This window comes from Hirundo rustica, chromosome 3 (assembly GCF_015227805.2).
Source record: "Hirundo rustica isolate bHirRus1 chromosome 3, bHirRus1.pri.v3, whole genome shotgun sequence".
Lineage (NCBI taxonomy): Eukaryota > Metazoa > Chordata > Aves > Passeriformes > Hirundinidae > Hirundo > Hirundo rustica.
The window spans coordinates 28,636,493-28,659,036 of record NC_053452.1 but is presented as its reverse complement, the minus strand read 5'-3'; the positions used below and the strand labels follow the sequence as shown (position 1 = coordinate 28,659,036).

Here is a 22,544-nt window from a genome sequence, read left to right as displayed (position 1 = left end):
AAACATACATTCACTACACAAGAGGTCACAACATTATTTTTACAAGAATAACATCCATTCCACAGACTCTCTACTTGGTGGACAACTCTACTATCCCTGGAATCTGACAAGATGATGAGGTGCACTATTTTGCAGCCCCTAGGAGAGAGGGTAGCAGGGCACTCCTCTGCTGAAAGCTCACCATTCCTGGAAGCCCTCACATCAGCACACTCCTTGGCAAAGATGCCACCACACTTCCAGGTAGCTGCTTTCATCACCCAGTTCACCAGAGTAGTCCAAGCTCTGCTGAGTGGCATTTTAACCACATTTAATATTTTCATCCTCTCACTTTCATTATAGGTGGTGTCACAACCAGCTCTTTGGTTCCACAGCCTTTAGATAAAAGAGCTGAGACCTGAATTTACATTGTGGAAGGTGGTCCCCAAAAAATTCATGCTGTTCAAATAGAAAACCAAAAGGTTCCTCAATCTCCAAGATAAATACATCTGCAGTTTTGGGAAAAACTGTAATTAGCACAAACAAAATCACATAAAACAGCAAAGCAAGTGCAAAAGGCAGTTTTGTCAAGAGAGAGGCAGTGCAGGGAGAGACAGCTAGAAGGGCGTGCATTGCTCAGCCTTGTCATCAATTTGACAGCCAGCAAAATGGTTGCTGTGGGCTCAGCCATCTGATCTTCATAGATGTTTAATCCAGTTTAAATATTCACTAAGGAAAGAGGTTTTAAAATAACATACAGAGATGAAAATGAAAAGAGAATGAAAGGAAATGTTTCTAAATCAGTAAGGTTTCTAACCATTGCAGGATGGAGGAGAAAAAGTGTTTGAGCAGCAAAGATGGCCACAAACAAACTTTTCACAAAGAAGCTCAAATATCAGCGTGCCAGAAGGAAAGGGAAGAACATGTCCCTGCAGAGAAGTGATGACTAAACTTGAAGGAGAGAATCTAATTACTTGGCTTAAGCATTCATTCCTCCTGTTAATTAGGGTATCTCCCAACAGAAAAGCAAAGTCATGATTTAACACTGAGGACCATATGACTAAGGGCAATGAATAGAGCTTTGAATGGAGATGCTGACTTAAAAGACTGTGAGCAAGTCTGGAGCATAGTGTTGATCAGTGTCTACTTGATTGTTACTGATTAGTTAATTGCTTAGTTATTTTTGGCAAAACTTGCTGTACCACAACAAATTATAAGCTATTACTGAGTGAAGTTAAAATAGCCATGGTAAGACTAGACTCCTAAGTGTCTTGAGAAAACCAAGAGGAGCCCTTTGAAACAACCTGAGGGGGACAATTATACTGCAGAAATTCTCCTTACACAAAACTGAAGGCAGCTTGCCGCTCACAGTGAAAATTGCTCATGATATGGATATTAACTCTATACTCCAGGAAAAGGCAGCCTCAGGAGAGCCCCGTTCCATTAACCAAGGCAGATGGGCACAATCTCTTACCTTGTACATGACGAGGGGCATGGCAGAACTGGCCCTATTGGGATGGAGGGATTTGGTCTGTAGGCTCACTCAGACAGGAGCCAAGTCAGATTCTCTCCTCTCAACCCGATTTCTGGCTGAAGGAGGGTAGTAAGAGCTCTCTAGCCACAGGGCAGATTGGCCACTAGGTCCATTCTCTGCCCAGTCTGGAATGGGGATCAACTCTTTCGCCTAACCCCCTCTCTTTCCACCTACAAAAGATACCCCCACGGCAGCAAAGGAAGATTGAGATACATTCAGAGCCTCAGACCATCTCAGGCTGCTTCATGAGGTGGCACAGGTCCTGGGAGGAGCATAAGGATTAGAAATGGAACCTTTGTGAGAAAGTTGAAACTGCCAGAAAGCAGGACTCAGGGCAAGCTCTGGAGGGCACCAGTGCCTGTGAAGCACACAGTGCAGCAAGCGATGACCTGCTGCAAAGTGACTTCCGAGGCATCCACCAAGGGCCGCAGCCAAGTAGTGCTTCAGGGCAGTGCCCAACCTCTCCAGGCAACTGTATCTCTGGAGCTGGTGCCAGTCTTAAATTCCAGCCAGAGATACCAGACACCTGAGAATTTAAGAAGGTCTTAAAGTGACACAGATACCAGTCTTGGAAATAGCTCTTTTGAAGTTTGTGCTGGAACTATTTACAAGCATTTTTCCTTGTTTTTTCCTTTACCTCATTTAAGGAAAAAACAAACAAACAAACAAAACAAACCAACCAACCAAAGAAAAAACCACACAAACACAAAAACAAAACACCCCAAAACCCCACCAAAAACAAAAACCCCCCAAATAAAATAAAATAAAATAAAATAATATAAAACCCCAGAAAAACCCCCAACCCTGAAGCTGTTGCTGTTTCTTGCAAACACTTGAGTTAAAACCCTCCTCACAGAATGTTTCCCACTGGCTTTTTCCTGAACAGCATAAACACTGGCAGCACTCATCTGATGGTCAGCATTGACTCCACCACATCTGGAACAGTTTAAGCCACAGCCTTCATGCAAAGTCGTGCCCACAAAGTCAGGAAAGCAAACCTGCACTTTAAAAGAAAAGCTGGATAGCTGAGGCTCAAATGGACATTTAGAAGAACAAGGATGAAAGAGTCCTCCAACCATGAGTACACAACATGTGTGCCAGGCTGGGGGCGGAGGGAAGGAGAGCATCGTCACAAGCTCTGCTAGGGCAGAAAAGTATTTGGCTGAAGTATCAAGGCATCCGTACGCCCATAGTATGAATGGTTATACAAGCAACCACTTGAAGGGAAAGTCTATCTTTTTTCCTCTTGGCACATAATGAAACTGAAGACAAATGGTGTATAAATAAAACAGGGCACTTCTGTAGTACAAAATGATAACAATCTCAGCAATTCCTCGGCTCATGCCAGGAAATTCTCCTCGCACACTGCTTGCAGGTTTATCGGCCTTACCAGATTGGACACAACAAATAAAATGACAAAAGCGAGGAGGCAAAAGCCACTTTCTCCACAACAGAGCTTCTAAGGAGCAAATGCCACCTTATGTGGGAAAACCCAGACTATGGCTTAACAGAGGTTGGGGTTAGGCCATAAAGGGCATATGGCACTCAGTGCCACATCACTGCATACCTGAGTATTGTGTACATCATGTCAATCATCCCTGAGCAAAAACACTTAAGTGCAAACACACACACCCACCTCAGATCTACCGCTCACTCTAGGCAGAGTGTCACACACACACTATGCTCCCCACTAGAGCACAAAGTGTTTCACAGATTAATCGAGTACCATCAATCTTCTTCCACAGAAGGAAAAACTGAGCAGCAACACATCCCACTTACCCCACGTCCAGCCAGTGTGATTCCAAGCAGTTCTTTGTGGCCTTGTGAAGTCTTTGTCTTGAAATCAAGATGAATTTACGTAGTCCTTCTAAAGTAACAGATGAAAGCTACAACTAATGATACTCTGAAGATTACAAACCCTGTAAATAGCAATTTCTATTCATTTGGTAACTTTTTAGGAGAAACTATGAAACCTCTACTGAAGGTTTACAACCTTGACTTTCCAGATACCCCATGACACCTGATGGAAGAGTGAAAACAGTCTCACAAGTAGGTCATGCCAACAATTATTTCATCCACACCCAAGCTATCAGATGTTGGGAAGCTCATTAGTGTTGGAACACTAATGCTCCTCACACCACCAGCTGCTTCAGAGGTGGAGTGACAACACAAACCTTTCTTATGGATTCGTCTGTCCAGGGTCCTCTGTTTGCTGGCATCAATGTCACTTCAGCAATCTCTACTGTGCTTTCACTCTGCATTCACTCTAGGTAACCAAATAAATGCTCACTGGACACTTAGAAGCCCAAGAAAAACCCTACAGGAACGTATTCTCCCCTGCACAACTTGTGCAAGTGTAACAGACACATTCTTTGCAGAGCCCCTCTACATTTATTTATATACTGACATGTTCTCTTCTAGATACCTACCAAGTTACAACACGACAGCTCCTAAAATTCCCTTCCTTGCCAAAGTGATGCAGAAGACAGTGATTTTAGGAACTTCAAACCTGGTGTTTTGAAACCCTTTTGAAATATTATTGTGCCTGTATTCTCCTTAGCTAAATACATAAAATACTCAATATAATATTAGGGTATTTGCCATAAGTTTTACAGAATTAGAGCTTAATATTTCAAACCCACCACTACAACAGGCAAATCAATTCCCATAGCTTTCATTTCTTAATCAATTACAGATTTATTTCAGGTGAGTTTAAGACACATAAGCTTCTCTGTGAACCAATGAAGCTAAAACTACAAGGGCAACCTCTGTATAAAACAGCCAAAAACACACGGTTTTCAGGGTTTCAGTTTTCTATTAGTTCACCAGTGATGAGATATAAATACTCCAATGGAGCCCAGACTAAATGTATTTTTAGGAGCAGTGGTCTAAAAAATATATCATTAACAAATTAAGAAGCCCAAAATAGTTCCACAGAGCAACCCACACTTCTTCAGCTTGTCACATGGCTGTTGCTGTGCCCAGCTATAACTGCTCACCAGCAACATTTTGCTCAGTTTTCATAATTAGCTATAGGGTTTGCACGAATTTGCTTTGAGAGCAGCTCCCTTCAGGCACAGAGGAGAAACACTCAGTTTACAGGATGACATCTACTTCTGTTCCTTACTTTGTGCTCATGGGGGCTGTGCTCGAGAAGACATGTTTATGTCACAAAAACCTCCTTAGCCCACAGCTGGAGAGAAAAGCACTTTAAGTGATTTAAGTGAAGACTCGCTAAATCAATGAATTTCAGAGAGTGATAAAACTTCTGAAGACAAAAACTATCTGTGGATCTCTTCGCTCAAGTATTTTAGATTAAACAGAAAAGGACTCTAACAAACATGAGTTACTGGTTACTTTAACTACTTACCGTTCTTGACACGTGCAACTAAATATTTGTAAAACTATGCATTTACAACATGGACTTAAAATAAATTCATTAAACCCACAACTTTTTGCTCCCAAACAAATATAAAAAGAAAACAATATGACAGTTTATACCCCGTTTATTAAGACAAAGCCATCTATCACTTAATACACTGGTTGGGTAGCCATAAATCACATTATTTTCTTACTCTATTAAGATGCAAGACAGTTTGGCAACCAAATAACAAAGACAAATTAGGCAGGGTGGAAAAACATTTAAGCTGCAGTGAGTTAAAAAAATCTAATCTGGGGAGACCTAAACCAGCACAGTTATACAAGGTGCTGGCATCGGGTGACGCTCGGCATGGCGTGCTTGCCAGCCAACTCCTCGAGTGCCCAGCGGGCCTGCCAGGCCCCTTCAACTGGAATGTCAGAAAAGGTCCAGGGACCGTCTGGATGCCGCTTTTTTGGACATCTACCAAAGAGCGCACCACCAAAGCTACAGTTTCTGTGTAGGGATCGCATAGTTCTTTGTAAGAATGAAGGCTTCTGGTAAGAAAGTTTATAGTGCAATCTGAATTAATTTGTGCCCACAGTGTCATTATTCATTATCCCAAAACAGTTTAAACATAATGGTGTAGGAATTTGATATCTCTGTAAAGATATTACAAAGCAGTGCTTATACAGTTGGTGACTACATCGATTCAATTTCAATAAATACATCCCTTTGAGCTTTTGCAAAACTACAAGTACGAAAGCAAGAAGTGACAAAGCAGCCAAGTGCTTCTGTATCTTCTGAACCCTATTAAAATTCTCAGGGCTCAAAGGAGTTCAGATACCCTATTGCACAGGAAGCACACCCCGTGTTCAGTTTAACAGCTGCTCAAGGAAGAGCAAAACCTACTTCTGCTTCCTCTTTGCCAACGTGCCACCAAGTTACAGCTCCTGCTGAGAAGGCAGAGAGGTTGCTTTACTCCAGACAAGCAAGTTCAGATAAGTTTCTGCCTGTCAGCATAGCTGTGTGCTTAACATGGAAATTCGTAGCACGAGCTGTATTGCGCAGAGTTACACAATTTTTTTCCTACTGAAGACAAAAAGGGGTCAAGCACCAGGAGCTTCAGCTCATAAATTCATTGTGTTGGCCCTAGGGAACCTTGCTGGTTAACAGCTGTAGCCTTAATGCAAATTTACAAAATGAACACTTACTCAGCTCGAAAAGCATACACACAACAGTTACCCTGATAGCAACAAATAGAGTATCAGGTTAACATCCTGTTGGTAGACAATTTTTGTAAATGGAATAATTCATAAAACCATAAATGGCAATGCTTCATTGAAATAACATTTAATTTGCTTCTCGAAACAACTATTCTTAAATCAGTCTGGCAACATGCAAGCAAATTAAGTAAAAGCACCAGATTTCTTTTCAGTTTTTAAATTCTTGTAAGGTTTAAGTCATCAAGAGATTGTTTGAGTTTTGCTTTTCTTCTTTTTTGAAGAATCTTGATTTAAAACAGTGACAGGGGAAAACTTCTAAAATGCATCTTCAAGAGATCCTTATCTCACTGCAAAACATTAACTTTATGTATCTTGACATAAAAACATCAACCCTTTTTCTTTTCAAAGCCCTCATCAGGAGCATTTTCAATTAAAATAAAAATAATGCTTAAAATTCAACTCATGGTCAAGCTAAATGATTCTCTGTACATCAATACTGCAAAAAGGGAGAGCAATTGGCAGTGTTACACCACGCTCCATAGGAATTAATACTTTAAAAGCCAACTGATTTGATTTCTATTTTTTTAAAAAAACAGGGATGAAAAATCTCCTTTGGTCACAAGTCCAGAGACAACTGTTTAGGTAAGTGTGATGACAGCAGGAAAAAACACACCAATCAACTGGTCATAATATATAAGTGCAGGTGAAGATACAAATAAGATAATCATTTTAATTGCAAAGCATGCCATACACAAACAGAAAAGAGAGAATTTTTAGAATTCTAATGTATTAATGTTCACCATATTGGTGTACTTCAGTAGCTTCAAAAAAGACCACAAATGTAAACATGCTTGGAGGCATCTTATTAACATATAAATATACATGTGCCAGACACTTGCAGACTAAGATTTGGCACATATGCGCTCACTTCACAATAAAAATTTAAGAAAATGAGGCTCAAAAAGCACCTTCCTAATTTTAGATGTGAGTTTTAAGTGTCTTAAATGGAGAGATGCTTTTTTAGAAAGAATCAACTAAGATTCAGTTCATATTTTTCCAATAAATACTGTCTTTCAAGATGACTTTAAGAAAAACAACCATGATGCCTGCAGATTCATCTCTGTGGTATTCAGCAACTTCTGACAATGACAACTTCTGTCTTACATGCAATTCTGCAGCGGAGAAAAGCTTTAAAACATCCTGCAAATATTTTGGCTTGCACATGAAGACTGGAGCAAACAGGTTTTTAAGCACAGAAATTCAGAATCTTTGCTTGTTTCTAAGTACTGCAGAACCTTAAAGCTGAATACAGACTTAAGGATTTGAGTGACATCTGTAAGGCTTGACTTCATATTGTCAAACATTACAGATAGACACATCTTTTCACAACTCTATGCTTCTGATTTAAGGTCTATCATTTTGTAAGCAGCAAGTGTTCAAATGTGCATAAAATTTAGAAGTACATAAATGCAAAACATTAGTTTGTAACTTACTTTTCTTCAGAAGTTCCACTCTGAGAAGTAAATTATCTGGACAAGTATCTACATGCCTTACAAGTATTTTCATGAGCTATGCATTTAAAATTAATAAACACCAAAGACCTGACAAAACTGGTAAAAGATCCTAAACTCACAGACCCCCCTGTATACTCAAAATACAGTATATTTCCCTTTCTCCAATTCCACAGGAACATACTTCCACAAAACCCTCCCATGGAGTAAGCCCTTTCTATAGCTCTTTCTGCAGAAAAAAGAATCACCTCAAAAGAACACTTGACAAAACTGAGGCTCCAAAACTCATCCGTCACGTCACCAAATTAGATTGAAATAATACAAGTGTACCTTTTTTTCCCTGAATCCTATTGTTAAATTAAAAAAAAAATAAATAAAGCTGTGGTTTGTGTGCCTCTTTAAGACACATTTAAGATTTTCTAAATAAAATCAGAATGAGAAATACAAATGAGAAATCAACTATTTGCATTCTCCACCTACTAGCATTTTAATGCCTTTAGACCTGAAAATGTATTCATTAAGAAGTACACTGCAACTGGAATAGTCAACACTGAAGTCCACCAACATTTAAAAGGTGATTCATTTTAGCATAAGCACACTAGCAAATTATTCTGTATATTTCAGTGAAGCAGAGCTTTAAAAATATTGTAGAGAAATAGATCATTCCTTTTTTGTGCGTTTTAGGGGAGCAAATCTCCCCATAAAGACTATTTATACAAATGCAAAAGCAAACTTTCTGAGAGAAGGGTTTGGGATTTTTATTTCCTTTTTTTTCCCAAAGATTCCACCACATGATTAAAAATTAGATGAATGTGTATTCCTGACCACATTGACAATGTCACAGCTAGTTCATGACAAGCAACTGCAATGGGTGTAAATGAAAAACAGGTCCCTCCACCGGGACAAAGCTTGGTTGCAGGCTGACTGTATGACACTAATATTGAAAGCAAGAATTTAAGTAAACTCATCTGGCATTCAGATCCAACTGAGGGAACAGTGAGAACGACACAGTGAAGGTACACTTAGGTGCAATTTCATGCTGGTGACTTTTTCCTCTTTTTATGCTCAGAGCAGATTTTAAACCAAGAGTTGCATATCCAATGACACACACACAATTCAAAACTTAAGAGACCATTAGCACAGTTGTACACATAATTACATAAACTTAGTATTTACATATTCTAAACAAAGTTCCATTTTAACAGTTGAAGTCTTTTAACACATGAAAGAAGATAATCTACTACAAAGAATGTGTAACGGGATCACAAACTTTCCACAAGCATATAAACACACGTTTTAAAGTGCTTTCTGGGTGCTTCAGATTAACCCCCCACAGTATGATCTTTTATGTAGTGCTGTTCCAGTCATTACAAAATTATTTAAATCATTCTTCTTCAGGTGCATTGTGAGTTCAGGAATAATGACAACACCATTGATGTAAAAGCTTTAGGCTCTACCAACATAAACATATACATTACGTAGGTTCAGATGAAGTTGTCAAATACTTTGGTTTATCATAGCTTGGGATAAATATTTGATAGAACAAAAATTGCACCTCTCCACTCTTGAGTTGTTGCTGTTGTTTTTTTTTAACTAAAAAAATACCCCAACGTAAATTGACAGTATTCTTTGGTAAAAACAGGACATTTGGCCAGCTTGTGTGTACATCTATTTATTAAAATAGCCTAGAAGTGAACAAATGCCGCTGCTGTACTGCCAATTTACAGGAATAAGCATTCCTCAGTGGGGAGCATCAAAATATTAACCTTAGCAGTTACCTATACAACAAGCTGAAACACCTTCAGCAACCATTTACAGGGGATCAATAATGTTTTAGAACACTTTTTGCTTAACATTTATCCTTTGCATTACAAAAACCTGTAAAATGCTCTATGCCTGCAGACAAGTCCATCACCTTGCAGCGACTACAGAAACGTTATTCAATGGTGTATACTGTCAAGTTGCAGTAACAAAAACCAGGAATATGGTGTGCTGACCAATTAATACTCAACTGCACAGTACTTGTGCATTACCTATCCTAAATACTAAGAAAAGCCTATTAAAAATTCATTTAACTGCTACAAGTTACATGAATCTATAAAAACAGAGCAGATATACAAGTATAACACTGAACATACTGTACTTTATTAGCACAAAAAGCCAGAACAAGGCACAGCAAGCAGAAAAATACATCAATAGAAGGGTTAGTGTAGCATACAAGAATAATGTTTATTGTACTTGCAGCCAAAATGTTTCCTACCTCGCACAGGTCACTGCTGTTGAGAAGTAAGAAATAAAATACTGTAGCATCTGGTAAAGAAACTAGGGAGCACTCAGAATTGGTACAAAACATTAAACAGGGGTCAGGGCATTCCAACAAAATTTTAGTGCAAAATATCTAAGACGGAACTACTTTAAGTAGTCTACTTTAAGAACTACTTTAAGTTCCATCTCCAATTAAATAAGCAAACAGAAGTTAGAATCTTCTTTCTAAGTAATCTGTTGAAACTATAATCAGTGCATATTACTTTAAAACATTTTTAAAAGCGCAGATGGAAATATATTTACAAATAAAGTGTACCAGTACCTTTGAAACCTGACATTTGTTTCAGATATGTCAGATTTTGTACTCTGATTATAATAATTCAACCATGTCATGTTCTCATAAAAATATCAGACGACTTTAAATAATCAAACACTTTTTTCTTGTCACTATTACCTTCCATTGTAAGTTACTAGAAGTCAGGCCACCAAAATCTGTTTTGGAAAAAACCCACAACCTTATGTTTCACAGCAATAATCTAATTCTGTGTCCTGCCACAGAAGCAGCAATTCACACTGGAAGGTATTTTTAACTGTCTGAGACAGTATTACTTTTGCTAACAATGCCACTTAAATCTCCAAGTGTTTGTAACAGAATTACAGTACTGAGCAGGCATATTCAAGTCTTAATGATTAGGAAACCTTATATACTGTGAAAAGCAAGATTCATCTGTTACCATCACAGCACCATTAACTCTTAATGGACTGCTTCTAATGAACTGCTCTTCACCACAAGAAAATATTCATCAGTATTTGGAAACTTGTTTGTGAGCTAGGTTATTACTTTGAGCAGAGGAAAGTTTTCAAGAAGAGAATTTTAAAAAAATACTTCAAATATTAGCAAAAATGCCCCTCCGATAAAGCCTTTCTTTAACGGCATTACATGAATGCCCCATGGGAAATGCCTCGTAGTTTCTTCATCCAATTACTACAGCTATAAAAGGGAAACAAAATATTCAGAAATTAGCAAAAATATTTTAATTAGGCCTTAATGAAAAACGTGCAGAATTGTGTCTGCTTATTGTTTCCAAGAGGCATCACAACTTAGTTCGATTAACAGCAGGCAGCATCTGACAGGATACTAACACTCAGCTTAAACAGGATATTGCAGAAAAGCTAGACGTCGTCGGTGTGCTTGCTGCAGTTAAAACTGTAATACACACACAAAAAAAAGCACGTTCCAGAAGCTTATTTTGATTTCCATTCACTTTGTTTTTATAGGTTCCCGCTCCAGCCATCGCACCCTGACTTTTTGTTTATAGTGATACTCCTTTAGAAAGTCTTGCAACATTGAGGGTAGAGGAAGGTCATCGATTCCATCGTACGTAGTGCACCTGCAGATTACTGCCCGGCAGATATACTGCAGACTAAAGGGGAAGGTCCTGTTCAGAGATACAGTAAGCAACGGTTCAAAGAACATGCAAGAGCTGGGGTCTTTGTAGTGTTCCAGAAGCCCCGTAACAGTGGAGGAGTGGAACACACAGGGGTCATGGGCATCAAAGCTGAAGTTGTGGTTCCACTGCTCAATGCGTGCGTGCAGCGAGCGGTTGTAGCGGCGGAAGCTCACCGAGAAGAGGTAGTCCTCCTGCGCAGAATCCCTGAGCAAAAAAGTGCCTTCGGGTTTACCCTCCAGAAGCGCTTCTGCTTCGTAGCGGTCCATGACGCCCCAGTAACACGGGTTACCTGTGATCTGGAGCAAGTCTGGCACGAGGCAGTGGATGTAATCGATCTGAGTATGCACTTTCCAAGCCCCCTGCCTGCTGATATGGCCGTGGCTCTCTCCTGACGTCTGACGCTGCTTCTGCCGGCGAGCCTGCAGGCAAAGCGTTGTCGTGTCCTCTTCGGAGTCGCAGTTCCCTGCAGATGTCACGGTTTTGTCCCCGGTCAGCTCAGTCATACCGGGGGCTAACTTTGGTCCCAGTTTATACAATGGATTTACCTGTGCTGTAGCTTCAAAAGTGTGTATTTGGGCATTGGGAGGGGGATCGACCCCTTCTTCAATACTAAGTCTGCGTCTCTCTCTAAGCCTGTCTTCTTCATCTTCTGTGGAAACCAAGGAAGGATCAAATGTGTCAAAGAAAGTCGAATGAGGGCTCACCGGCGCCGTGTGTTGTTTAATCAGATGCCACTTCTGGGCCAGATCTGAGCCCGCAGGAAAAGGGCATTTCTCAAGCATTAGTTCAGAGAGATGGATCTTTCTTTTGTTAGAAAACAGAGGTTTGGACTGTTTGCTGTAAGTTCTCATGGGAAAACACAGCCCAACAGTATCTTGGAGACGCTGTCGCAGAGAACGGCTGCCTACTGTCCTGCTGGACACTGCATCCATGTCATGGACTGAGCTCACCCCGTACCTTCTCTCCCTCCTCTGCAAACCGCTTCGTGTTCTACCAAATCTTTTTTCAGTATCCAAGGAGCTCTGTGTTTTGGTAGAGCAGGAGTGCTTCTTCTTCCCACCCCACGGAGCATGCCGAGAATAAGAGTCCCTTCGAGCAAGCCTGGCTCCCGTGGTGACACACGAGTCATTCTCTTTCTCAATGCTTATTTCAACAATCTGAGGAATTTCTGTGACACAGTTCTGATTCCGCCTTGCTGAATTCTTTGAAGGACTCAAGCCTAATTGCAAAGCGATGTTTTCCCTCAAAGGGCTGCTGGGTTGTTGTTGAGTCAAGTCAGTTATCTGGATGGCTTTGTCTTTATCAGATGAGCAATTATTGGAGTTCACAACTATACTCTCATTTTGGCTTCCACCCTCATGACTAAAGAGATTCTGGCACCTGTATTTGAAATTGTTCCACATCTTTCCCACTTTATCCATGGATGTTATCTAAATTCAAGATGAGAAGAAATATTAAAAGAAAAACGTAATTTTAAAACATGAGGCTATATCTTCAGTTATCAATTAAATTACAGACCCAAGATGACTATTATTAACTGAATGCAATACATTTCAAAAAGTGCCCTAGTTTTTGTAAGGTTATGCGGAAGCAAGATGCATCGCACCATTTTGATATTTAGAAAAATATCCGTATTTTTGAGTGTTTTCTAAATGAATATTGAGAAAAATCACCACAAAGAAAGTGTTTAGGAAATGACAAACATTTCATTTACAAGTAGGCCCTCCTATTTTTCTGCAGGCATGTAGGTAGGTGTGAATAGTTGCATTTGATGAATAGGAAATACATTGTCTAAAATTCTTCATTTTAGGAAAAATTTTTAAGTCATATGTTAGGTATGACTCCCTGTTAAGCTTCCAATAAGCAGCAGTAAAACAAATCCTGAATAGGAACTGTTCATCACTCCAAATTAGGAGAGCAGTCAGTAAAATCCAACAAATGTACTGCAAATGTCCAGATACACCATGTAAAAGCAAAAGCTCCAACTGCAGACCACATAAATTCCAAGATATAGTTTCGCAAGATGAAAAGAATTAGCACAAAAATAGAAATTTAGTGGGGGGAAAAAAGCATTCAGCATTATTAAATGAGACAATCACCAAAAGACAATTTTAGAATTATAAAGTCTCTGATATATTAATACAAGCCATATGAAACAGATGAAAAAAATCCCCACCAACCAATGGTGTGGCTTTATTACTTAAGCTATAAAAGAATGAAAGAGCCCAAGGAGCTTTTCTATCTTTAGTAAGAACACTTGAAAGCAGCTCCACAGCAGAAACATGATGACAGTGAATCATGAAGATACAGTAAAAAGATAAAAACATTAGCAGTGTGTATTCTGAAACTACATCTTTAGAAACTGAGTTTGATAATTGGAACAAGACTGCCAAAATTACAGGACTGCCCTAGGACGGAGAGAAAACAGGCTAACTCTGTACTAAAAAAAGTAGGCAATGCCAAGCTAAATTAGATCTAATTAAGTTCTGAGAGAAGTGCTAAACTTAAAGGACTAAAATACGTCATCTTATCTAATTTAACTCTTTATGGAAACTCCTCTGTTCTTTGGAAACAGATTATTTTGCAGCAACACTCTTCTGTTGCTGCACTTCTTTTCTGTTCATAACTGGAGAGGAATCTGAAGCAGCAACTGAATGCACTGGGGCTCATGACACAAAGTGGATGATACACCAGTAGGCAGTGCTCGGGTGATCCAGCCTACAAGTCCTTATAACAGGAGCATATCTGTAAGCCTACGACTTTATAGCAGAATCCCCCTCTGAGGAAGAGTCAGGGGCATAGCTTACATGAGAAACATGAAAGAGAATAAATGTGCAACACCTGACTGTGATAGGAACAATAAACAAAAGCTTTCTTTCTAACTCTGTCATTAGATGATCCAGCATACCCAGTGAGCCAGGTATCCCAATGAACTAAAAAAGACCTTAAGAGCTGAGTGTGGATGAGGGAGCTGGGGCGGAGGGGGAAATCAGGCCTTCAGTCTCTGAAGGGTACTGGTGCAAGTTACCTACAACACAATGCTAAGGACAATCTGCACAGAACCCATGCGGTTATTAAGGAAGGAGACACTTGCAGAACAATGTTACACATAGAAGATGCTACACAGTACACAAATACTGTAAGCAAATGAGCCAAGGATGTTTTCCTGATTTAAAATCCTAAAATTGTTTTTCTTTCTGGAGCTGTCTGGATCAAGCTGGGGAAATTCTAGGAGCAGTAGAACTACTAAAGTCAGACCACATACAGATTTGCAGGAAGCATCCAACACGTATCATGTCATTGCAATGATCATAGCTGTTTGTGGTGTCTCAGAATATCCATGCTGACCATGAGGGAGCACATGTTTGCTGGCTGCCAGCCTGTCAACACAATATATATAAGGTTGACTTCTACACTTTGTCTCAAGTTTTCTAGTCAGAAAGATCTTTAAAATTTTTGGGAAGAGAAAAGAATGAGATACTATATAAACTCCATTCTCTTGGCTTGTCAGGCTATAAAATGTACACATTTTTGTGACGGTGAACTGGAATTACTTTTCTAACCAATCATATGCTATTCAGTGGTGTCTTTTATTCTGAAATTCCTCTTTATTGCTCATTCTTTGCACTGCTAGTCTAAAACATCTTAAGACTGTTAGACGGGTGGAAAGTTCTCTACTCGTGCCCAGAAAGCTTCAAGAACAAATAAAAATAAAAACCAACAAAACACTCCACCCACAACCTTCCCAGCATACTGGCTTGACAGACTGTACTTTTCAAAAGTTAAATTTAAAAGGTTAAATTTTTGTCACACTCAAGAGAATAAACCTTTCTTACCCAGAAAAGCAAATGAGCCACTGTGTCTTGTCTTCAGAATACACCTCAACATGAACTTGCTAGATTCCTTCTTTGACTTGTGGACATGATTACTACAAAGAGAAAAGCAGAAATTTTTTTAATAGCTAGAATATCTTTTCATTTAGACATTCATCATGTTAGTCACTGACATCAAAGGGATATTTTACTATTTATTTCTGAAATGTGTCCATGGAACTGCCTGCTCTTTTTATACATTTAATGCATGCTAACATAAACAAAAAAGCTTCACAGAACTCACCTTTTTTATACATTAACAATGTTTTTCAAGTACAGTCACAGAGAGGACTCTGAAATAAAACCAAGAGCAAAGCCACAGTATGTGGACCATTGAAGTGCCAGGCACGATGGCCATAATCAAGCCTGTGAAATGGTTTCCCCACATTTTGGTCTCAAGTCCAAAACAGCGGTTCCCAAGTTGTGGCTAGCAGTGCTGTCAGATCACCACACACTGTCTCCCCTCCTTGTTTCCAGCTGCTACATCACATCAAAAGGCAGCTAAAAATACACACTTTTCTAATATTACTTTTCCAGGTAAGCAACTGCTGTACTCTCCACAAGGATGTTATATGATTGTGAAGCAAGAGCAATATGAACCATGATTCTAAAAATGGGAAAGTGGAATACAAGACAAGTTCTTTATTAAAAGAGTAGGTCAGCACTTCCCTAAAATAATCATCATTGTTTTACAGAAATCCAAGAGGAGTTGAAGGATTTAATATGCTCACACCACTGTCAGAAATCTAACAGTAACAGAACAGAGGAAAATAATTTTCTTCTCCATGCTAGATCCAAGCCCAGGAAAGCAGTAAGAGTTAACAGAAAACACTGAGAACTTATATTTAAGCTTTACATAGAAAACAGGAAGAAAAATATTGAAATGTGATGCACATGTACTTCAATGAAAAGCTACAGGGTTGAGCAATCACTAGGGGGATACTGAAAGTTGATATTCGTAGGTAGAAACTCCAGAGCAATGGCAGAAAAGTCTTACTAGTTACCATTCACCTCTCGAAGCACTAAAATTGCAGAAATGTTTTTAAAGCACTATTGCTATTGAGATTCCATTAAAGTAACCATTTCAGAGAGCAACAGTGACCGATCAAAGCACAAGTACAGTTCTTTTCCAACTATAACATTTACTCATTTCTTTTGTTCTGCATTACGTTCCTAGCAAACCTACAAACACAAGACAGCCAAACCTATTATAACTGGTTCTGTGCAAGGCCTTAACGGAGCAAATGCAATGTAAAGTTGCTAGAATAAGGGCTATCCAACTTTAAACAAAACTTTACTAAAAACATTGGCTCATTCAGCCCTCTGAAGCTCATCTTCATTCCAAATAAACCAGAGATGGTGTTTTACTGGGCACAGGTGGCAGAGGGGCTGCATGCTAACCATTTAAACTCATAAAAATACAAAAACCCCACAAGGATGTTTATCCTGAAGTGTCATGCTTAATACTACTACCTTTATATATCCCTATTCTTCTTGGTCCAGCTCAGAAACATGAGCAGTCAATGCACCACCTATCACACCACCATTGCCAGCCAGCTGACACAGCCCGTTGGACAAACTGCCAGGTGGCTCCAGGAGGGAGTGGTTTCTTCAGGAACCAGCCTTCCCTAATGGAAAACAGTTCCTTGACTTCGGGCAAACTGTCTCAGTTAAACATCTCAGACTCGTGTTAGAATAAAACTTGAGTCACTGGTAAAGTATTTAAAATTCAACCTAGTGATTTTGTATTAGTTAAAAACAATGTGCAACAGATGTGTAGTTTCACAGATTTCTTGTGGCAGCACTAAGCTCGACAAAATAAAAATTGTTTCTGAACTGGTTCTAAAGCCATCCCAGTTCTACAAAGGAGCACCACCAGTGGTTATTCTAGCCTAAACAGGAAATCAATTTCATTCCATCAAAATCCACAAAGTGAATTCAACCATTTGCAGATTTTCTAAGAAAAAAACACCCAATTATTTTTCTAAGAAAAATAAAAGTTCTACTGATGTTCTTAATGCAATCTCTCTTCAACTAAAAATCCTTTCTACCTACTTTGAACTGGCATAAATGATCTTAAAAATAACAGATAATAAGCACTCTACAGGGATTACAGAAGCAATGAGCAGTGGTAACTTAGTGCTATACTCCCATTTGCAGTGAATTGAAAGACATTCAAAGGCGTGAACTTTGCATGAGTGTAGTCTTCAAGCATTCTGAGTGCACAAATGCTGAGACAACAAAGAGAATTTTAAGCAGTATGATAAAGCTACAGTTACAACTTGCTTATAATCCTAAAACAGCACATATTAACAGATTACTGTGAAAGCTCACAGTAACTCAAAGACCACTCTTTCCAGAAATGTCACAAGATCTAGCTAGGGCCTTCTGCCTCTGACTTCGTAGGAACACTATTCAAAGTCAACACTGTGCTCTATCTGAAAGATAAATACACTTGTTCCACTCTCACAGTTCACCCAATTTAAAATTTACTCAGTATGGTTTATTATATTCAAAGTATTAACTCAATGTACCATCTGCACAAAAGATGATACACTGTACCAAGTATGATACCTTACAGAACAGGTTCAAAAGAGAAAAGAGCCTACAAGATTATTTGTTTTGGTATTTTTATAAGACGACAGCTTCAAAACACTGAAAGATAACAAGGTCAAAACATTGAAGGAATACAAAACCAGACACTTCTTATAAGTCAAAAGCCCAGGAACCTGACAGGAGAAGGAAAAGAGGGGAGGGAGAGAAATCAGTCTCCCTGCTCCTTGCACACTGCTTAGTTCAACATCAGCTGGAGCCTAGACAGGCAAACCGGCGACGACATTCCGTGACCTGGTGCATGCCCCCACGGATCATGGGGGTACAAGCAAAAGACTGGAGGGAAACGCTGCTTCTATTTGTGTCCTTCCTTAACATGATTTGCTTAGCAGTGACAAGAGACTCTTATTAAAGACATTTGCATCCATTAAGGGATGCTTGCTGAAGAGGTCACTGTCCTGTCTGCCCGCTGCAGGCTCCTGCTGTAGGGATGCATCGAGGGAGCTGCTCCCGTCGGCGCTCCTCAGCCTTATTCAGTCAAAGTGAATAAGGCTGGCAACCTCTACATCTGAGGTAACCCACTCGAGGAAGGAAGGGCAATACTAAGGACTACAAAGCAATTTCCTCCCTTCCAATGCACGTTCCAGAAATAATGAATGATTACTGTAATACTAGAGATAACGTTTCTTAAAAAGCAAGGAATTTGTTGGATCAAGAGGAACCACGCATTTTTCTACACACACAAAAATGTGCTCGCTGCAGTCAGCTCAAAGAGCGGATTTAGAGGCCTGGAAGGAAAAGGTGGCTGCTATTTTTTTAACTAAACAAGGTAAAGAGGCCAAGCGTCTCAAGTGCTCACGAAAGCCTTATTAGTACAAAGTACTACTGGTTTTTAACTGTTAGGCTTTGATAAATTGGAAGTGCAGTTGCATAGGAAGATGAATACGAAGGCTTGATTCCCCAAACCAAAACTCAAACCTGCCAGAAAAGAGGTAAAGGATATAGAACTACAATTCCAACAACACACAGAATTGGCCCAAGTCAGCACTGCAACCAAAAGAAATGGCATCACCCTCTTCCTGGCCACCTGTGTTGGTGCAGGAGGTGGTCTGTACACCATATGGCTGCTCAGTCAACCAACTCAAGGAACCGATCCAGACTAAAATGAGTTCTCAGAAAAAGTCTCAATCATTTACTCTGTCTGGTTTATGACTTCTGTACAAACATTCAAGCTAACACATGGAAGGGGCAGAAGAGGGAGGAAGCAGCAGCCAGGGCAAGACCGCTTCCTTCCACAGCAGCACTGCTTAGTTCTGCAGAAGTTATTAAGTTCTTAGATGGCTACTTTGAAGAGAAATCTCCATTCTCAGCTGTGGGGTTCTGGCTTCAAAGAGAGAGATTAGGACCCTACTTAAGGCGCTGCTTTGAATACTTGCATTGAAAGTTCAGCCACTGAAAACCTTTGCTTCAAAAATAAAATGCTGACACGGCTTGTTGCATTCTGCTAAAACACAAGGAAAGCTGCAAGTTTCAAGGACTTAAGCTGGCAGATTGTCAAGTTAAATAATGATATTTTGCCATTGTTCCAACCTCGAGTATGAAGTAAACTCCTCCCCCTCCTTGGTGCAGATTTGCAACGAGTAAAAAGCAGTCTTAGCTTGGACAGCTGATGCTCTGCCAGTTTCTTCCCAAGCAGCTACACACTGGTAGCTTCAGTTCAAAAATACTGCTCCAAGACTTTGAACAGGGGGAACATTCTTGTAAGCCCCTTAGTAGGCTTTGGGTTTCCAAAAGGACAATTTGGGGACTATGTGTGTTCACTCCGGATTGAAAAGTACTGTACAGTTGCATCCATTTCTTTGCGCTTCAGAAAATCTGAAATCCTTGAAGCAGATCAGCCATCAATAGACGAACAGAAAGTTATGGCACTGAACCAAAACTAGAGATAACTGTTTTTTAAATACTCCTTTTCCTCTACTTACACAAGTCTAGTAGGTAATAACACAACCATCATGAACAAAGCTCTAATTATGTAAGAGTCACAGAGCAAACATGAGTTTCAGATATTAAAACAGAAGTAAAACTATACAGATTAACCAAGAACTCCACACAGTGGTAGTTCTCTATGCTATAAAACTGAAAATTCAAGACAATGGCACATATTAATTCCAAGTCAAGAAACCTTCAAACCATTTAGGCAGTACCCTGATGGTGGCCACTCATTGTAACATGTAAATCCACACAAGCAACATTAAATGGGAGCAGTTTCCTTTAAACTACCTCCATACACCCTTATCAGGCAATTCAATTTCACCTTAACATTTGAAAAAACAAAAGAACAAGCATTAAGTTAGCAAGGTAAAGTATGTGCCATGGAAGAGAACTCTAGGTGACTTTGTGGAGTAATGGCTTCCATACTGCTATGTTTAACTCTTCTCACACAGAAGCTGCCATTATACTTTTTTAAAATTCATGTGGAGAGAATAAATGCTCCCAGTCAGTGTTCAAGTTAAGTACAGCAGCCCTCATGATGACCCCTGCAAAAGCCATAAGTACTCCGAGAAAAGCTATGGAGTTCTCCTCTAGTAGAGAAGAATTTGTTTCTACTTCTAAGAACACTAATGAAGCGTATCCTCCTCTACAAAGGTCTAAAATATAAATAGGTCTCAAACTGATATAAATATTAATCTAATGGCTATTTGTATGTAATTCTTGGGAGTTCTGAGTTAAGAAAAAGCATACCTTAATAGCTGTGCCTCACTAAAAGCAAGGGAAATTGGAAGCAAAGTTGAAAAGATGAGTCAAATCACATCCCACATCTTTGACTAGCTCAGTAAAAACATCCAATTTAATCTATTTTGTAAACAGAGCATTTCATTCAATTGCAAATGGCCTATTTTCCAAACACAGTCCTTCTGTTCTGGGATCAATTTATACTGGTTTAATAGCCCTATTTCTTCTCACTACATTTTTCAAAACCTCAACAGCCTAATAGCTCTCCCTCACCACTGTACCCATGTCCCCCATCAGCTTACAGGTACCTCCTGTACACAGAACTTTTCTCACACCCAGGCACTTCTCACATGTCCTTTTAACCTGACCAAGCAAAAGATCATATTCTCCAACACAAACAAACTACCTGCCACCTATTATTAACTGATAGAACCAAAGTTGTACCTGTCTTTCTCTAGCAATGTATTTACAATGGTGACCACATAGGGAAAAGTTTTACTGCCATTCATGCAATTTGCAGGAGAAATAAAATAAAGCAGCCCTCCTCTTAAATTTAAGTGAAATGGACCCAAAAATTCAAAAGTTTCTAAAACCGTAACAACTGAGAAAAGTAACAGCCCAAGCTGGTATCCAGCTACAGCTATGCTGCACAGCAAGTAGAAGGTGGCCTGAGATGGACAGCTCTAATAACAAACTTACAAAGTGACTTTCATAATGACTTAACTCCCAGCTCGCATTCTTTCATGCCAGAAGCTTGGCAAGTAAAATCTATCTCTACAGCACCACTGGAAATCTTAGATTGGTTTCTGTATAGAATATACTTTCATAAAATAGAAGCCTATTTGAGCAACTGCAGAATGAGACCAGAGGATTTAACCTGCAAAGCATTTGGCAAGCAAGGAGTTAAAATCCTTCCTAAGACTACCCCACAGCTGCTGTCAGCAGTCAGGCTTGTCAAGAGAAGCTCTGGGCTGTCTTGACAAGACTAATTGGCAGCAAGCACCTGGTTCCCCAGGCAGGGCCTGGGGAAGGTAAAAGAACATAAACCCTGCAAAGAAGAAGGAGAAGCAGCTGGAAGGCTGCCAGTAGGTCTAGCCTGTTTCATGTTTTCACTTTAATCCACAGACAACTTTATCCTAGACTATACCCAGCTAGAACTATCAGAAACACTCCTCTGCAACTTCCCAGCTGAAGGAAACCTGTGCTTCGTGGTTCTGTACCTGCAAGTTCTGCCACTGAGCACCCACCAAGCCTTGGCTGTCCTGCTGCAGCACAGCCAGCTGCAACATCAACACTACCACTTAAACTGCAGTGGAACTGAAATTTTGGTTTTTTAATGCCACCAAAAATTCACTAAAAGGTTTTACTGTAACTTTAAAATTACGGATTAATTTGCCAGAAAATCGAAGTGAAGACTCTTCTGGATATTCTGTATATTGAACACATAAAGCATGTGTGATGACAGCTTATAACCATAGCAAATTACAGTGTATCTTTAAAGAAAACAACAACAAAAAACCCTACAAACAAACAAACAAGGTTTTTAAAAATCCCCAACATTTTGGAAATTAGCTAGAAGTAGGATGCATGAGGAATTTTAAGTGGGATTTCCAGAAAAGTTAAACATATTTTGACCTCTGCTAAGAAACATGATTTCAGTGAATGTGAAGCTTTCTGAAACTCTGCCCTTCTTTTTTTCACATTATTAAAACTCAAGTAAAAAAAAACTTACAAGCATTAACCTTGCAGGTTCAGCCCCTGAGGTAAGAAGATCTTTCTTAGGAGTAAGGGACAGAAAAAAAAAATCCCTTAGTTAGTTTAGCTGAGTTTGTATAATTTAACCAACAAGAGTCTAGTTACATATAAACAGAGACAAAATTTGATACATATAAAATATGCATAACATCAATACACTTTAGAACTTTTTTTTTTTTGTGCAAGATAGTTTAAGTATAAACATTAAAAGGTCAGAACTAAATTTCTTCTAAGTAAATTGCTCAGCAAATACATTGACTACGCCTTGGCCGTTTCACATTTTAGGTGTTTCAGCTTGCTAGTCAAGAAT

General features: G+C 39.4%; 1 protein-coding gene across 4 annotated transcripts in view; it reads right to left on the bottom strand.

The window, feature by feature from the left end:
• Window positions 1-4,998: 4,998 nt before the first annotated feature.
• Window positions 4,999-22,544, bottom strand: part of SOCS5 (suppressor of cytokine signaling 5) — a 34,097-nt gene continuing 16,551 nt past the window's right edge. For 3 of the 4 annotated variants that reach the window (XM_040058551.2, XM_040058549.1, XM_040058550.2), the window contains exons 2-3: window positions 15,158-15,249; window positions 4,999-12,751 (exon numbers count right to left, since the gene is read on the bottom strand). In XM_040058551.2, coding sequence (XP_039914485.1) covers window positions 11,132-12,742 — 1,611 coding nt within the window. In that variant the 5' untranslated portion in view covers window positions 12,743-12,751; window positions 15,158-15,249 and the 3' untranslated portion in view covers window positions 4,999-11,131. Of the gene's footprint in view, window positions 12,752-15,157; window positions 15,250-15,437; window positions 16,269-22,544 lie in introns of those variants that run through there. The other variant, XM_040058552.1, reaches the window with a different exon arrangement.